This window comes from Vicugna pacos, chromosome 23 (assembly GCF_048564905.1).
Source record: "Vicugna pacos chromosome 23, VicPac4, whole genome shotgun sequence".
Taxonomy (NCBI): Eukaryota; Metazoa; Chordata; class Mammalia; order Artiodactyla; family Camelidae; genus Vicugna; species Vicugna pacos.
The window spans coordinates 19094760-19109250 of NC_133009.1; the positions used below are offsets into that span (position 1 = coordinate 19094760).

Below are 14491 nucleotides of genomic sequence, written 5' to 3' on the forward strand. Positions count from 1 at the left end.
TTATTTTTTTTCATAAATATTGTGTAATTTTTATTGTGATTTCTGCTTTACTGCATGAATTATTTAGAAGTACATTAAAAAAGATTACAAATATCTTAGGGTTTTTTCTTATTAATTTTATGAGAAATTCAAATTTTATCTCATTAATATCAAAGGCAAAGTATGTGTGATAATAATACTTTGAAATTGACTAAGACTTAAATGTGGTCAATTTTGGTAAATTTTCTGTGTAAGATGGAAAAGATTTTATATTGGTTAATTTTAGAAATACACACACACTCACACACAGTTGACCTTTGAACAACATGGGTTTGAGCTGAACAGGTCCACTTAGGCAACAGTTTTTTTCAGTAGTAAATACTGAAGTAATATGCAACCCAATGTTGGTTGAATCTGGAGATGTGCAACCACAGATACTGAGGAAATGCATATACAGGGAGCTAACTGTAAGTTATAGGCAGATGTTCCACTGCATGGAGGGTCAGTGCCCCTAACCCCTGAGTTCTTCAAGGGTCAACTGTAACCGCCTTTTTTTCAGGTTGATCTATGGCTTGAGAAAAATGTGTTAAAAATATGCCACTGTTTTTGTGACTTCTTAAATTTCTTCTAGTAAGTCTATCAAATTTTACTTTATATGTTTCTGGGTTGTGTCATATTTTCTGGTGAACTTTTCTCTTTTTTCTTCTTATACACAATATCAAACCTACGAGATAGGTGGTAATAGATAAGCCCCATAATGTAAGTAGAAACAATGAAGCAATATTTATGTATGTAAATCTGCATTAAAATGTATACATAAGTATATGTAATTTTTATGTAACAATATTAGGAGGTGAAATTGGGCTCCAACTATGGCTGAGTAAGAGGACCAGTGTTGAGACTAAGACTGATGGTGTTAGAAAGTGGATGAGTATACTTCAAGAAAGAAAGAATTAATAAGTTAAAGAATGTGGAAGCAGGAAAAAAAAGGAGAAATAAAGAAATACGGAAAATGTGACTGAAGAAAATTAGACTGATACCAGTCACCTCCCACACTTAATAGATTACTTTTGAAGTAAAATAAAATAAAAACCTTATAGTTGAAGGGAGACTATTGAAGCATCCCAGAAAAGTTGTTACCTCTCCTTTGCCATAATACTTGTACAATTTCAAAGAAATTGAATTTTAGTTATTCTTTCTTTAAATAATAAGGATGCAGAAAATTGAACCCTACATCTAAACACTGAGATAAATTTTAAAGCTGATTTTTTTGTTTCAACTATTTTACCTTCTTTTTCAGATTCAGTTAGAGTATGAAGGGACATCATTTTCTGAGTGGAGTGTGCCAGGAACTTGTTCTGTGAAAAATAAAAGGTAAGATTTTTGCTGTGAAAGTCAACATATGTGTGTATTTATATGCAAAAAAAAACCATTCAGAGTGTGGACATTCAGATTCAAGGCTGTGATTTAATGTAAATTTGTTTGCATTAAATAGATGTGAAAAGAAAAACAAAATCACCTTGAAAATAGGAGAGAAGTGAAATATTGCTATACATAGAATTATTTATTTATTTATTTATTTATTTATTTATTTATTTATTTATTTATTTATTTATTTATTTATTTATTTAATGTAACGGAGGTACTGGGGATCAAAGCCATGACTTCATGTATGCTAAGCATGCAGTCTTACCACTGAGCTATATACCCTCCCCCCTTGTTTTTTATTTTTCTTCTTAGCATACAATGGAAATTTTTAGGATTAAAAAGTAGTAGGGAAATTTTTATTAATCTCATATGCATCTGTACTTATTTCTCCTTTCTCATTCTTTTTAAATGCTAGATCACCCAAGACAGAACTGCATTGTTCTGCTGGTATTCAGGTTATAAAACCAATTGTTACAGGCCCAGTAAGTTGATTTTAATGATAAATTATTAAATATTGAATAATCATCCCTGTTACAATTTATTTTGCCACTTTTGAGCTTTCAACTTAATTTAACCTGTTTTAAATAATAAAAGTTGTAACTCTAAATTAGATACTTAAAAATTATTATCAATGTCATTAAGTTTAGATATAGCTCATAGCAAATTATGTGTTATGAACTGAATCAGTAATCCCTTATCCATGGTTACACCTTCTGCGTTTTCAATTACCCACAGTCAACTGTGGTCCAAAAAATTTAAATGGAAAATTTAAGAAATAAACAATTCACAAGCTTTCAGTTGCAGTTGTTCTGAGTAGTGTGATGCATCATCTAGCCGTCCGCTCAGTCCTGCCTGAATCATCCCTTTGTCCAGCATATCCCACCTATTAGTTACTTAGTAGCCATCTCAGTTATGAGATCTGTTACTGCAGTATTGCAGTGTTGTGTTCAAATAACCCTTACTTAATAATGACCCCAAAGTGCAAGCATAGTGAGCTGGCATTTCCGACATGCCAAAGGGAAGCCATAATGTGCTTCCTTTACAAAGTGAAAAGGTGAAAGTTTTTTACTTGATGAGGAAAGAAAACAGATCAATATAAAAGAAAAAAGATCTACGTATGTTGATATAATTGTTCTATTTTAATAGTAGTTATTTTATTAATCTCTTGCTGTGCTTAATTTATAAATTAAAGTTTATCACAGTTACGTCTGTACAGGAGAAAACAGTATATATAGAGTTGGATTGGTACTATCTGCAACTTCAATCATCCACTGGGGGTCTTGGAATATATCCCCCATGGATAAGAGGGGAATACCATAGGTCCAGAAGGGTTCTGAGTGCAGGAACTTTTGTCCCTGTGGAGTTGGGTGTGTCACCTGCTGGCATGCATATGTATCCACCAGCCTGGAAGGTCTCAAACTCTCATGCTTTAGGGATTTTTATGGAGACTTCATCAAGTAGGCATGATTGATTATTAACTCAGTTTCCCGCCCTTCTCCCCTCTCCAGAGGATGGGAGGTTGAGCTGAAAGTTCCAAGCTTTTAATCATGGGTTGGCCTTTTTAGTGATCAATTCCCAGCCAGGAGCCCTCCAAGAGTTGCCTCATTAGAGCAAAAGGAATTTAGGAGCTCTGTGTCAGACATGCCTATTACTCAGGAAATTACAAGAGTGTTAGGAGTGTCAGGAACCAGGGTCAAAGATCAAACATTAGCAGGAACTGGGGACAAAGATATATATACATATATATATGACATAAATTTATATGTCATATATGAAAAAATATATATAATTTCACAATGACAAATATAATAGAAACAATAAGCCATCTGAATTTATCATAGTTTCTTCTGCATTTTCTTTTAGGATTTAGAAGAAGAACGCTATTTCCCTATGGAGAATTCTTATTTTTGCTTTCTCTGGTATCATAAGGCTATGTAAGTAATGCAATAGAAAGGTAATTAATGCGTTTTAAGAGTATTTAGCTTTAATTAACCACAAGTGGATTATCTACATTATCGTTCCCACATAAGCTTTTATTCACCAATCAAGATACTTCAAATGTATTGCCCAACTAATATTGAAGAACAAACGGTAAAAATAACAATAGCAACCACTGTTTGAACATATGCTGCTTCTACGTGGTCATACTCTATGTAAATTAGCTTTATCAATTCTCATAATAACTAGGTACATGTAAGTATTACCATCTTTATTATAAATAAGGAGATGTAAGCTTGGATAGGTTAAATAATCTGGAAAAAATATACAACTGCTGAAAGATAGCATTGGAAAGTGACTCTGGTTTTCCAGATTATGGGCCTCTTTTGTTTCCATTATATACACTGTATTTCAAAAGAACTCTCTTTGTCTTAGATAGCTCTTCAAATTCTTTTTAACATGATGGTGAATGAATACAACTAAGAAGGGAAAACTGGTACAGGAAAAAAATAATTAATTGCATTATAAAATCATTCAGTAAGTAAAAAGCATCAATGAATCAGAGCTTTCTTAGTATCACAGTCAAGGCATATCTTTCCTTTGGGGGAACCATCCCTCCCCTATTCTGTGGTGAAATTATTAATTTCATGTGATTTACCTGATACTAACCATAAAACCCCACATTTAACTGGCCACAGTGATTAGTTGAGGATTGGCATAAGACCCAAACAGAACCTATCAGAATACTTTGTGTCTTCAGTAAAGCATGGTTTTTGCTGATAGTTTCATTGTCCTGGTTCACAAAGCCCCTTAAAGTCACATGGCTCTGCAGTTTATGTGCAGTTTTTGGATGGAAAGCCCCAATAACTAGATTTCAGCAAGCCGCACTAGGAGTACACATTTGCCCGTTCTTCTCTGAATTACTGCCACTCTCCCAGAGTCTTACCAAGAAGCAAGGATTGAGTCTCTGCTACTAATGAAACTGTCCTTGTTGGGTATTTCAGAGATGCCAGTCAACAGCATTCCCCCTGTGGGTTTTGAACCAATTGAGAAACAGAAAAGGGAAAATAATGGGAATAAAAATTCCTGGTACAGCTTAATTGGAAAATGGATGCTGCCTTTGTGGCCGATGGGCTACTTTCTCCTTTCCCCAAGGAGGGAGATGGAACCGTCCAAGACTAACTAATATCCTTGTATCCATCACACAAGTCAAGAAATAGAACATTACAGTACCTTAGAGTCTGCTTTATGTCCTTACTGATCACATCCTATCTATCCCTCAAGAGTTAACCACAATCCTGAATATGGTGTAATAGATTCTTTGCTTTTTTTATAGTTTACCAATAATATATGATTATAAGAAGTTGTTAGCCTTGTTTTTGAATGTTATTTAAATTGAATCATATGTATTCATCTGTGACTTGCTTCTTTCTCTGAACATTCTATATTTTGACAGTCATCTGTGTTTAAACAAGAACCTTTGGTACTTGCATTGTGACTGCTTGACGGTATTCCATTTTATAACTATTTTTGCTCATTCTGCTGCTGATGCGTTTATTTCCAAGATAACGCCTTGCTACTCAAAGTGTGGTCCAAGGATCAGCAGCACTAGTGTCATCTGGGAACTGGATAGAAATGAAGAATCTGAGGCCTCATTCCAGACCTGATGTATCATAATCTGCATGTTAACAAAATGCTGTAGTCATTTGTATGTACATTATTTGGAAAGTACCGATCTAATGTACATAAGTGAAAGTTTCTCTAGGGTATAGACCTAAAGGTAGAATTGCCTAGAAGTAGGAATGTACTTGTTCAACTTTACTAGGTAATGCCTAAGTGATTTTTAAAAGGTTATCCAGATTTACATCTACACCAGCAGTAGATGAAAGTTCCCATTGTGCTACATCCTCACCAACACTTACTATATGACTTAATTTTTTTCAATCTTGTAGATGTGAAACTATGTCATTGTTCATTTTATTTGCATTTCCTTGATTATTATTGGGCATGTTTTCATGTATTCATGAGGAATTTTTCTTCTTATTTTTATTTTATTTTATTTTTTTAAACCATTTTTTAATTGAAGTATAGTTAATTTACAACATTGTTTTAGTTTCACAAGTACAGCAAAGTGATTCAGTTATACATGTATATATGTATTCTTTTTCAGATTCTTTTCCATTATAGGTTATTATAAGATATTAAATATAGTTCTCTGTGCTATACAGCAGGTCTTTGTTGTTTATCTACTTGATATATACTAGTGTTTATATTGTTAACCCCAAACTGCTAATATATCCACCACCACACTCAACTACTTTCTCCTGTGGTCTCCTTTGGTAACCATAAGTTTGTTTTCTATGCCTGTTAGTCTGTTTCTGTTTTGTAAATGAGTTCATTTATATCATTTCTTAGATTCCACATATACGTAATAAGTGATAAAGATATTTATCTTTCTCTGATTTACTTCACTAACTATAATATTCTCTAGGTCTATCCATGTTGCTGCAACTGGCAATATTTCATTCCTTTTTAATGGCTGAGTAATATTCCACTGTATATATATTCCACATCTCCTAAGCCAGTCATCTCTTGATGGGCACTAGGATTGTTTCCATGTATTGGCTATTGCAAATACTGCTGCTATGACCATTGAGGTGCATGTATCAAATTAGAGTTTTCATCTTTTCCAGGAATATACTCAGGATTGGGTCTGCAGGATCATATGGTAGCTCCATTTTTAGTTTTTTAAGGAACCTCCATACTTTTTTCCATAGTGGCTGCACCAATTTACATTCCCACCAACAGTCTACAAGGGTTCCCTTTCCTCCACATCCTCTCCAGCATTTATTAAGTGTAGAGTTTTTGGTATCTATTCCAACAGATGTGAGGTGATATTTCATGTAACCTTGAATTGCATTTCTTTAATAGTAGCCTCATTTCATGTGTCTGTTGGCCATCTGTATGTCTTCATTGGAGAAATGTCTATTTGAGTCTTCTGCCCATTTCTTAATTGAGTTGTTTGTTTTTTCAATATTGAGTTGTATGAGCTTTTGTATATTTTAGATATTATTCCCTTGTCGATCATATCATTTGCAAAAATTTGTTCCATTCCATAGGTTGTCTTTTTGTTTTGTTGATGGTTTCCTTTGCTGTGCAAAACTTTTTAAGTTTAATTAAGTCTGACTTATTTATTTTTATTTTATTTATTTTGCCTTGGGAGACTGATTTAAGAAAATATTCTTATGATCTATGTCAGAATGTTTTGCCTATGTTCTCTTCTTGGAGTTTTATGGTGTCACACCTTATATTTAGGTCTTGAAACCATTTTAAGTTTATTTTTGTACATTGACTTACATGTAGCTGTCCAGCTTTCCCAACATCACTTGTTGGAGAAATTGTCTTTTCTCCATTGTATATTCTTGCTTCCTTTGTCACAGATTAATTGACATAGGTGTGTGGGTTTACTTCTAGGTTCTCTGTTCTGTTCCACTGATCTATACGTCTGTTTCTGTGCCAGTACTATGCTGTTTTGATTACTGTAGCTTTGTAATATAGTCTGAAGTCTAGAAGGCTATGCCTCCAGCTTTGTTCTTTTCCCTCAGGATTACTTTGGCAATTCTGAGTCTTTTGTGGTTCCATGTAAATTTTAGGATTATTTGTTCTAGTTCTTTGAAAAATGTCATGGGTATTTTCATAAGGGTTGCACTAAATTTGTAGATTGCTTTGGATAGTATGGCCACTCTAACAATATTAATTCTCCTCATCCAAGAGCATGCTATACCTTTCCATTTTTTTCAATCACCTTCAGTTTCCTTTATCAATGTTTTATAGTTTCAATGTATACAACTTTCACCTCCTTGGTTAAGTTTCTGGTTACTTTTTTTGATGAGATTTTTTAAAGGTTTTTTTTTTTTTAACTTTTTATGATATCATTGTTAGTTTAAAGAAGTGCAATATATTTCTGTATATTAATCTTTTATCCTGCTACTTTGCTGGATTCATTTATTTTAATTGTGTTTGTGTGGAGTTTTTAGTCAAAATTTTACTTCTTCTCTTGTAATTTAGGTCCCTTTATTTCTTTTTCTTGTCTGATTCCTGTGATTATGACTTCCAATACTATGTTAAATGGAGTGGTGAGAGTTGGAGTTTTTGTCTTGTTCCTGATTTTGCAGGAATGCTTTCAGCTTTTCCCTGTTGAGTATTATTTTGGCTGTGGATTTGTCATAAATGGCATTTATTATGTTGAGATATGTTCTATCTATACCCACTTTGGTGACTTTTTATTATGAGTGGAGGTTGAATTTTGTCAAATGATTTTTCTGCAGATATGGATCATGTGCTTTTCTTCTTTCCTGCACTTCTGACAAGTAGCACAACACAGGAATAGGGATCTTTTTGATAAACTTAGTACTTTATGAACTTAGGGCACATTTGCCTATCAAGATTTATAGTACTTGTTTTCAGTAGCTTTCTCAGTAGCTTTCTCACATATCAGATAGAACAAATGAAATACATTTTCATTATATGGTCTCAGAAACTCACTGTATGCATATTTACTGGTTCCCAAAATATCTTTATTTTGTTTTATATCTAATAATGTACTAATCACTATGCACAAATGAGAAAAACAGTCCTAAGGCATTACTTTTAGAGATTTTGTAATTTTTAAAATACAGATATCTTTAAAGTGAAAAAATTACTTTCTAAAAAAAAGTACAAATGACTGTTGTTCCTTTCAGAAAATTTACATTGAAAGGCTGATAAATGAAGTATTTGCAGTACTCCTGACATATATTAGAACATGTAAACACTATAGATTTTTTAAATGTGCATTGATCATGTCAAATTTTTAAAGAGAATTAATGATACAACTTTGGCTGTGTGAGCTTACAGTATTGTTAAGGAGGCATACAGATTCATGCCCCTCAGCCTTTTGTGATGACACATGAGAATCAGTAATTATATTTAACTATAAACATATGTAGCTTTTTTAACATTTAACATTAAATCATTTATGTATCTGTAATGGAATATAAAGAGAATATTCAAAGTTTTATAAACACATATGTTGGAGTCGAATATTCAAACTAATATTTAGCATGCTGTTTACTAAAATGATTTCTCTTTTTCCCAACAGAAATTTACCTGACAATTTAACCCAGGTAAAACTTTTTTTTAAATTTTATATCCTTTATGTATTGCTACTGTATTATTTCCTTCTTATCTTCCATATTTACCAGAAGAGGAATTTTCTAAAAAATTTCAACAAAATTTGCTTCAAGCGGTACTCGAGGTATGCATTGAGATCCCCTAGGGCTTCACAGACTTTGTCAGGAGGTCAGACCATGAGGTCTACCCTTTTCCAGTTAAATATCTGTTTGAGGATAGATTTCCCCCCATACATTTCTACCAAAGTAACATATACCAATAGTTTGAATGCAAGCGCACTAATAATCATCCAGCTGTCTTCTGTTACGCCAGATAAAGAGATTTGATAATGTAAAATGTGAAACAACTATTCTCCTTACTACTTTTTGTCTTGGAAAATATTTTTTCATAAAAATAATATGTTAATGCATAATAAGTTTAGTGTTAATATGTAACAGGTTTATCATACATTTTAAAATAAATTAATAAATATCTGTAAATGTTCTAAATTTTCACTTTGTTATATGCTAAATATTGACAGAACTAACTCACATAAAACAAAAGCTCTGTGGGATTCTCAATAGTTTTTAAGCCTATGAAGGCATTTTGAGATCCAAAGGCATTTTGACATCTGGATTAGAGGATGATTAGAAGTAAGATAGAGAGCTACATTCAAAAAATTTGAAAATTGAAATATTCAGATGGTAATATTTGGAAATTAAAGCTCTATAAATATTTTAATTTTCTCAAGGCAGTGATTTGGTAGAAAGAAGAGACAGTGAAAAATAATAATAATAAATAAACTTCCTATATTGGATCAAGATGGTCGAATGAGCCCATGTGTTCATACGCACTCGTATTCCAAACCCAATTGACATTATAGGATTATTTATTAAGGCTATAACAGTGCAAAAAAGCAAGAAAGAGTATTATGAGTGGATAAGGAATTTTAATATAAAAATAGAACCTTCTAAAAGTAGAGTACCTATTACAGATCAAAATAATGCAGAATAGCCTCCATTTCACTCAAAACATAGAAATGCCTTTAGAAAATAATGTTTGTGTATAATGCTAGTGCAGACTTTTACATTAATATAGGTGCATGTGTGCATATAGAAGTTAAAAGCAAGTAAAGGAATTTCCCAGTTGCTGGAAGTAACTAGAGAACTAAAATGCAGAGTTAGATAAGATTGCATTCTGAACTAAGGATATGAGACAGAATATAAGCTCTAGTAGACAAAGGGCAATGTTTTAATATGTGTATGGGGATAGAAAATGCAGCCTTTGACCTGTGGGAGAGGGAGGAGCTGAAACTAACCTCCCTACATGAAGCTAGGATTTATGAAAGGTCTGTAAAATGAGAACTTGCTGGCTTAGAGTAATTGCAGATAAATGATAAAATAGACAAAGACTTACCTACACAGAGTTTCAGGTAGATGTCCAAGTTTAACAGACCAAGAGGTTGGAGGACCTAAAGCCAAGTAGTAAATACAAAAAATGCAAGCAGTGAAACACACAGAGACCAGGCAGAGGTAATTGCAAAATCTATTTCATAACCAAGAGTGTCCAGGACTCTCACAGAAAACAAACCCTCTGAAAAGAATCTGAAACTAAAAGGTATAAACCACAAAAAAGACAACCTGCCTGGAACAGAAACACACATAAAAATTGAAAGTTCATACTTTTCAAAACTAAAGATGAGAACTATCTGAAAGATTACTAAATTACAAAAATATGATTTAAGAAATAATTTAAACTAATTCAGTAATCAAATGTGACGGGATAAAAATCAGTTGTAAAAAATTTGGAAAGGAAAGGATGCAAACAAATTAATACTATCAAAAGAAAACTGGGGTGATGATATGAACATCAGATAAAATATATGTGAAGCCCAAAAGACAGTAATAGCATGAAGAGAGAAATTACTTCATGATAAAGGAGAATCTACAAAGATGATAAATACATTGTTATATCAGATACACCTAATAATATAGCCTCGCACAATGTAAAGAAGATAGAAAGTGCCTCTAAGTCATTTCTTGAATCTAACACTACTTTAATGCCAAAAGTAGGCAGAGAAAGGAAGGAAGGAAGGAAGGGAGGAAAGGAAGAAATTGTACATCAATATACTCGTCTCTATAAGACCAATAATTCTACATATAATATTAGCAAATAGAATCCCATAATGTATTAAAAGAACAAATTGAAAAGGGACAGTATCTTCCAGAAATGCAACATTGGTTCAATATCAGGAAAACTGACAACAATATCCATAATGGCAACACAGTAAAAAGGAAAATAATGATCATATCAGTACATTTAAAAATTCAGATGGCGTCAACGCAGGAACAACTACAAGAACTGTTGGCTTTGCAAAATGACCCACGTCCCGGAAAGACTAAATTAAAAGAGTTCAAAATTCAATTACACAGTGGACTGTAGACATGGAAGGTGCACCAGGTACATTATACAAAGGAGGAAAAATTCAACTGCTATTTAAATTTAAGTAGTCGATATCCTTTTGACTCTCCTCAGGTCATGTTTACTGGTGAAAATATCCCCATTCATCCTCATGTTTATAACAGTGGTCATATCTGTTTATCCATTCTAACAGAAGACTGGTCCCCAGTGCTCTCAGTCCAATCAGTTTGTCTTAGCATTATTGGCATGCTTTCCAGCTGCAAAAAGAGATGACCACCAGATAATTATTTGTATGTTCAAACATGTAACAAGAATCCAAAGAACAAAATAGTGGTACCATGATGATACTCGTTGATGCCACTGTTACCATCCTCATAGCAGAAGAGAGTCCCACTGAGAAAATGAGGATTTGGTCATTCAGTCTTTGAACTTTAACCTTTGACTGGAAGTGATCTATCGGCAATAAAGACTACTTCCTTCTACTGCATTTTTATTCGTGTGCATTCTGGGCGCATGTTAATCGCTGATTCAGTCCAGGCAACTGACCTGCCTTTATTAAGTCATACAGTTTTAATGCAGGTGTCAGGAAATGTCAAATATAATTCCATTTTTTATTTTTATTTTTTTAAGCTTTTGGAAAAGTTCTAGGTCCTCATGTATCATGCCATAAGAATGACTTCCTTGGCGGTTTGGGGACATTCATTGTCGGCAATGGACGTTCTAACAGGAAAAATTTTCATTAACTCCTGCCACCCAACAATCAACGCATAATAGTGCCTATGAAATGAACTTATTGCTTAGAGTGGGATTATAAATCAAGTGACTGATCCAACATTATTTTGAAAGTTATCCCAACTGTTTATATTTGGCTTCAGTGCACTGTGAACCTAACTAAGGTTAACAGCATAAATTAACATGCGTCTTTAAAGGACTGTAATGAAAGATCATTGTGTATTTATTGAATTGCTTATATCTGCTGTCAAATTGTTTTGACATGGTTGGTTTTCAAGTAATATTGGCAGAGAGGTACAATATATTATCCCTCTTGTGAAAATAAATTAATTTCTTGTATATAGTTCCTGAGTCTCTGAAGTAAAGGTATAATATACGGGTGTGAATGGTTTAATCAAGGCTTTATTTTGGAAGTAAGAAAAATAGCAGTGATGATTAAATGGCTGCAGTCCATAATTTGGGCTTGTTATTTGCACATTAACAATTTTTTCCAAGTAGATTACACTCTGTTACTTCCTGCTAGCCATCAGCATGAGCCCTACTGCCTAAACAGTATTTCATTTTTTTATGTTTGGAAAATCTCTAAACATTTGTGTTTGCAATTTTGTTTCTTTTGTTATGTTTTAAGTTTGAATATTACTTTAATCGAAAACCGTTTGTCAAATTTTTTCTTGTAATTTTTTTTTTACTTTTATCATCTTGTCCTTCAATCCTGTACCCCAAAATAAGAAATACATTTTTGACAGAGGCTTAATGTTTTAAAAAAGAATTCAACAGCCATTCCTAATAAAAGCACAAAGCAAAACAAGTTCAGAAGGAAACTACTTAATTCTAATTTTAAAATGTGCTCCCTAAATGACTAACAATAATTGTTATAAATTATGAAATACTTCTATTTCAATATCAGGAAGTGGACAAGGATGCTCACAATCAGCATTATTATTTAATATTGACTTGAACATAATTATGTAAGTAATAAGACAAGGAAAATAAATATACAGTGTTATAAATTTATAATAGCAAAGCATATATAAAATACTTAAGAATAAATTTAACAAGACACAGAACCTGTATCAAGGTATCAAGAACTACTCTCAAATTTTGTTGAGTGGCTTTAAAAAGATCTTTTTTTAAAGTTTCTTATTGGATTCTAGAGTCCAATTTTTGATTAAAAAATCTCAACACTTACGTGGAATATAAAAACAAGTAAATACCTTTTATGGTTATGTTTTGTCACAACTAAAAATGAAATTTGTCCAATATGTAAAGAAACATAAACACACTTTATTTTGTAGGTCATTGTATGGGTATACGATCCAGAAAGTGCAGACCCCAGTGAGTTGCTGTGGACTGCAGATGAACCTTCCCTGGTAGGTGGAAACATTATTATTATCAGAGATAAAATAATATGCTACAGTTTTTAAAGAGCTGTGGGTAATGTATTTTAAGCAGCCTAGAATTAACTACATTTTAATTACCCATTAAAATTAGTTCAGTCATTATAGTGATTTTGAACTTGTGCCCCATCTCTAAATTATAAATCTTTCTTTGGAATTCTTGCGCATTCTCCATATTTTCTATGAACCTCATTATTCACGAAGAAGCTGACTGTTAAAATGGTTCAAAGGTGTTTCCTGAACATCTGTCTTGAAGTCATCCTTCAAAAATCTGTCTGTTCCTTTAGGGAGTCCTTTACCACTTGGACACTAATGAGTTTCTTAAAAGTGCAACACAGGGAATAAATAAGTCCTTTTTTGAAAATCTGTTACAAATTTACCTCTTTCTAAGATTCAAGTTCTGTCTTCTGTTACAATTAAAATGTACAGAAGAGAAATATAAAGTGAGCAATTTTAGTTTAGTGATCAAATTCATGTGCTCTACCACTGACCCATTCCCACCCCCTGTTGGTTCCATTTTTCATTTTTGAGGTCCTTCCATACTGTTTTCCATAATGATTGCACCAGCTTACATTCCCATCAATGGTACACAAGGGTTCCCTTTGCTCCACACCTTGTCAGCATTTGTTCTTGTCTTTTTGATAACAGTCATTCTGATAGGTGTGAGGTGCTATCGTGGTTTTTATTTGCATTCCCTGATAATTAGTGATGTTGAGCACCTTTTCATGTACCTGCTGGCCATTTGTGTCTTCTTGAGGAAAATGTCTATTCAATTCCTCTTCCCATTTTTTTAATCGGGTTTTTCTCTTTTTGCTGTTGAGTTGTATGAGTTCCTTACATACTACATATTTACCGTTTATCAGATATATGACTCGCAAATATTTTCTCCCTTCCCATAGGTTGCCTTTTCACTCTATTATTTCTTTTGGTATGCAGAAGCTTTTTAGTTTGATGTAGTTCCATGTACTTATTTTTGCCTTTATTGCCTGTGCTTCTGGTGTCATGTCCAAAAATTCATACCCAATGTCAAAGAGCTTTTCCCGTTTTCTCCTAGGAGTTTTACACTTCCAGGTATTATGTTTAAGTCACTAGTCCATTTAAAGTTAATTTTTGTGAGTGGTATAATGTAGGGTTCCAATTTCATTCTTCTGCATATTATCAAGTTTTCCCAGCAGCATTTATCAATGCTTTCCCTATTGAGTATCCTTGGCTGTCTCATCAAGTATTAGTTGACTATATATGTGAGGGTTTATTTCTTGGCTCTTGGTTCTGTTCTTTTCTTTGTATGTCTATTTTAATGCCAGAACCATACTATTTTGATGACTACAGCTTTCCATTATAGTTTGAAATCAGGATGTGTGATTGCCTCTGGCTTTGTTCTTCTTTCTCAGGATTGCTTTAGCTATTTGGGGTCTTCTGTGATTCCATACAAATTTTAGGATTAT

At 33.1% G+C, this 14491-nt stretch overlaps 1 protein-coding gene, 1 long non-coding RNA gene and 1 pseudogene across 9 annotated transcripts in view; 2 read left to right on the forward strand and 1 right to left on the reverse strand.

Annotated features, from left to right (window-relative positions):
- CATSPERE (catsper channel auxiliary subunit epsilon) overlaps positions 1–14491 on the forward strand; it is a 96367-nt gene that overhangs the window by 15109 nt on the left and 66767 nt on the right. For 2 of the 3 annotated variants that reach the window (XM_072948612.1, XM_015234795.3), the window contains 5 exons: positions 1280–1353; positions 1823–1889; positions 3271–3341; positions 8486–8510; positions 12945–13019. In XM_072948612.1, coding sequence (XP_072804713.1) covers positions 1280–1353; positions 1823–1889; positions 3271–3341; positions 8486–8510; positions 12945–13019 — 312 coding nt within the window. The remainder of the gene's footprint in view (positions 1–1279; positions 1354–1822; positions 1890–3270; positions 3342–8485; positions 8511–12944; positions 13020–14491) is intronic. The other variant, XM_072948613.1, reaches the window with a different exon arrangement.
- The window catches only part of LOC116285238 (uncharacterized), a 105073-nt gene that overhangs the window by 13735 nt on the left and 76847 nt on the right, over positions 1–14491 (reverse strand). The gene's annotated exons all lie outside the window — the stretch shown is intronic.
- On the forward strand, positions 10524–11272 carry LOC116285198 (ubiquitin-conjugating enzyme E2 W pseudogene; annotated as a pseudogene).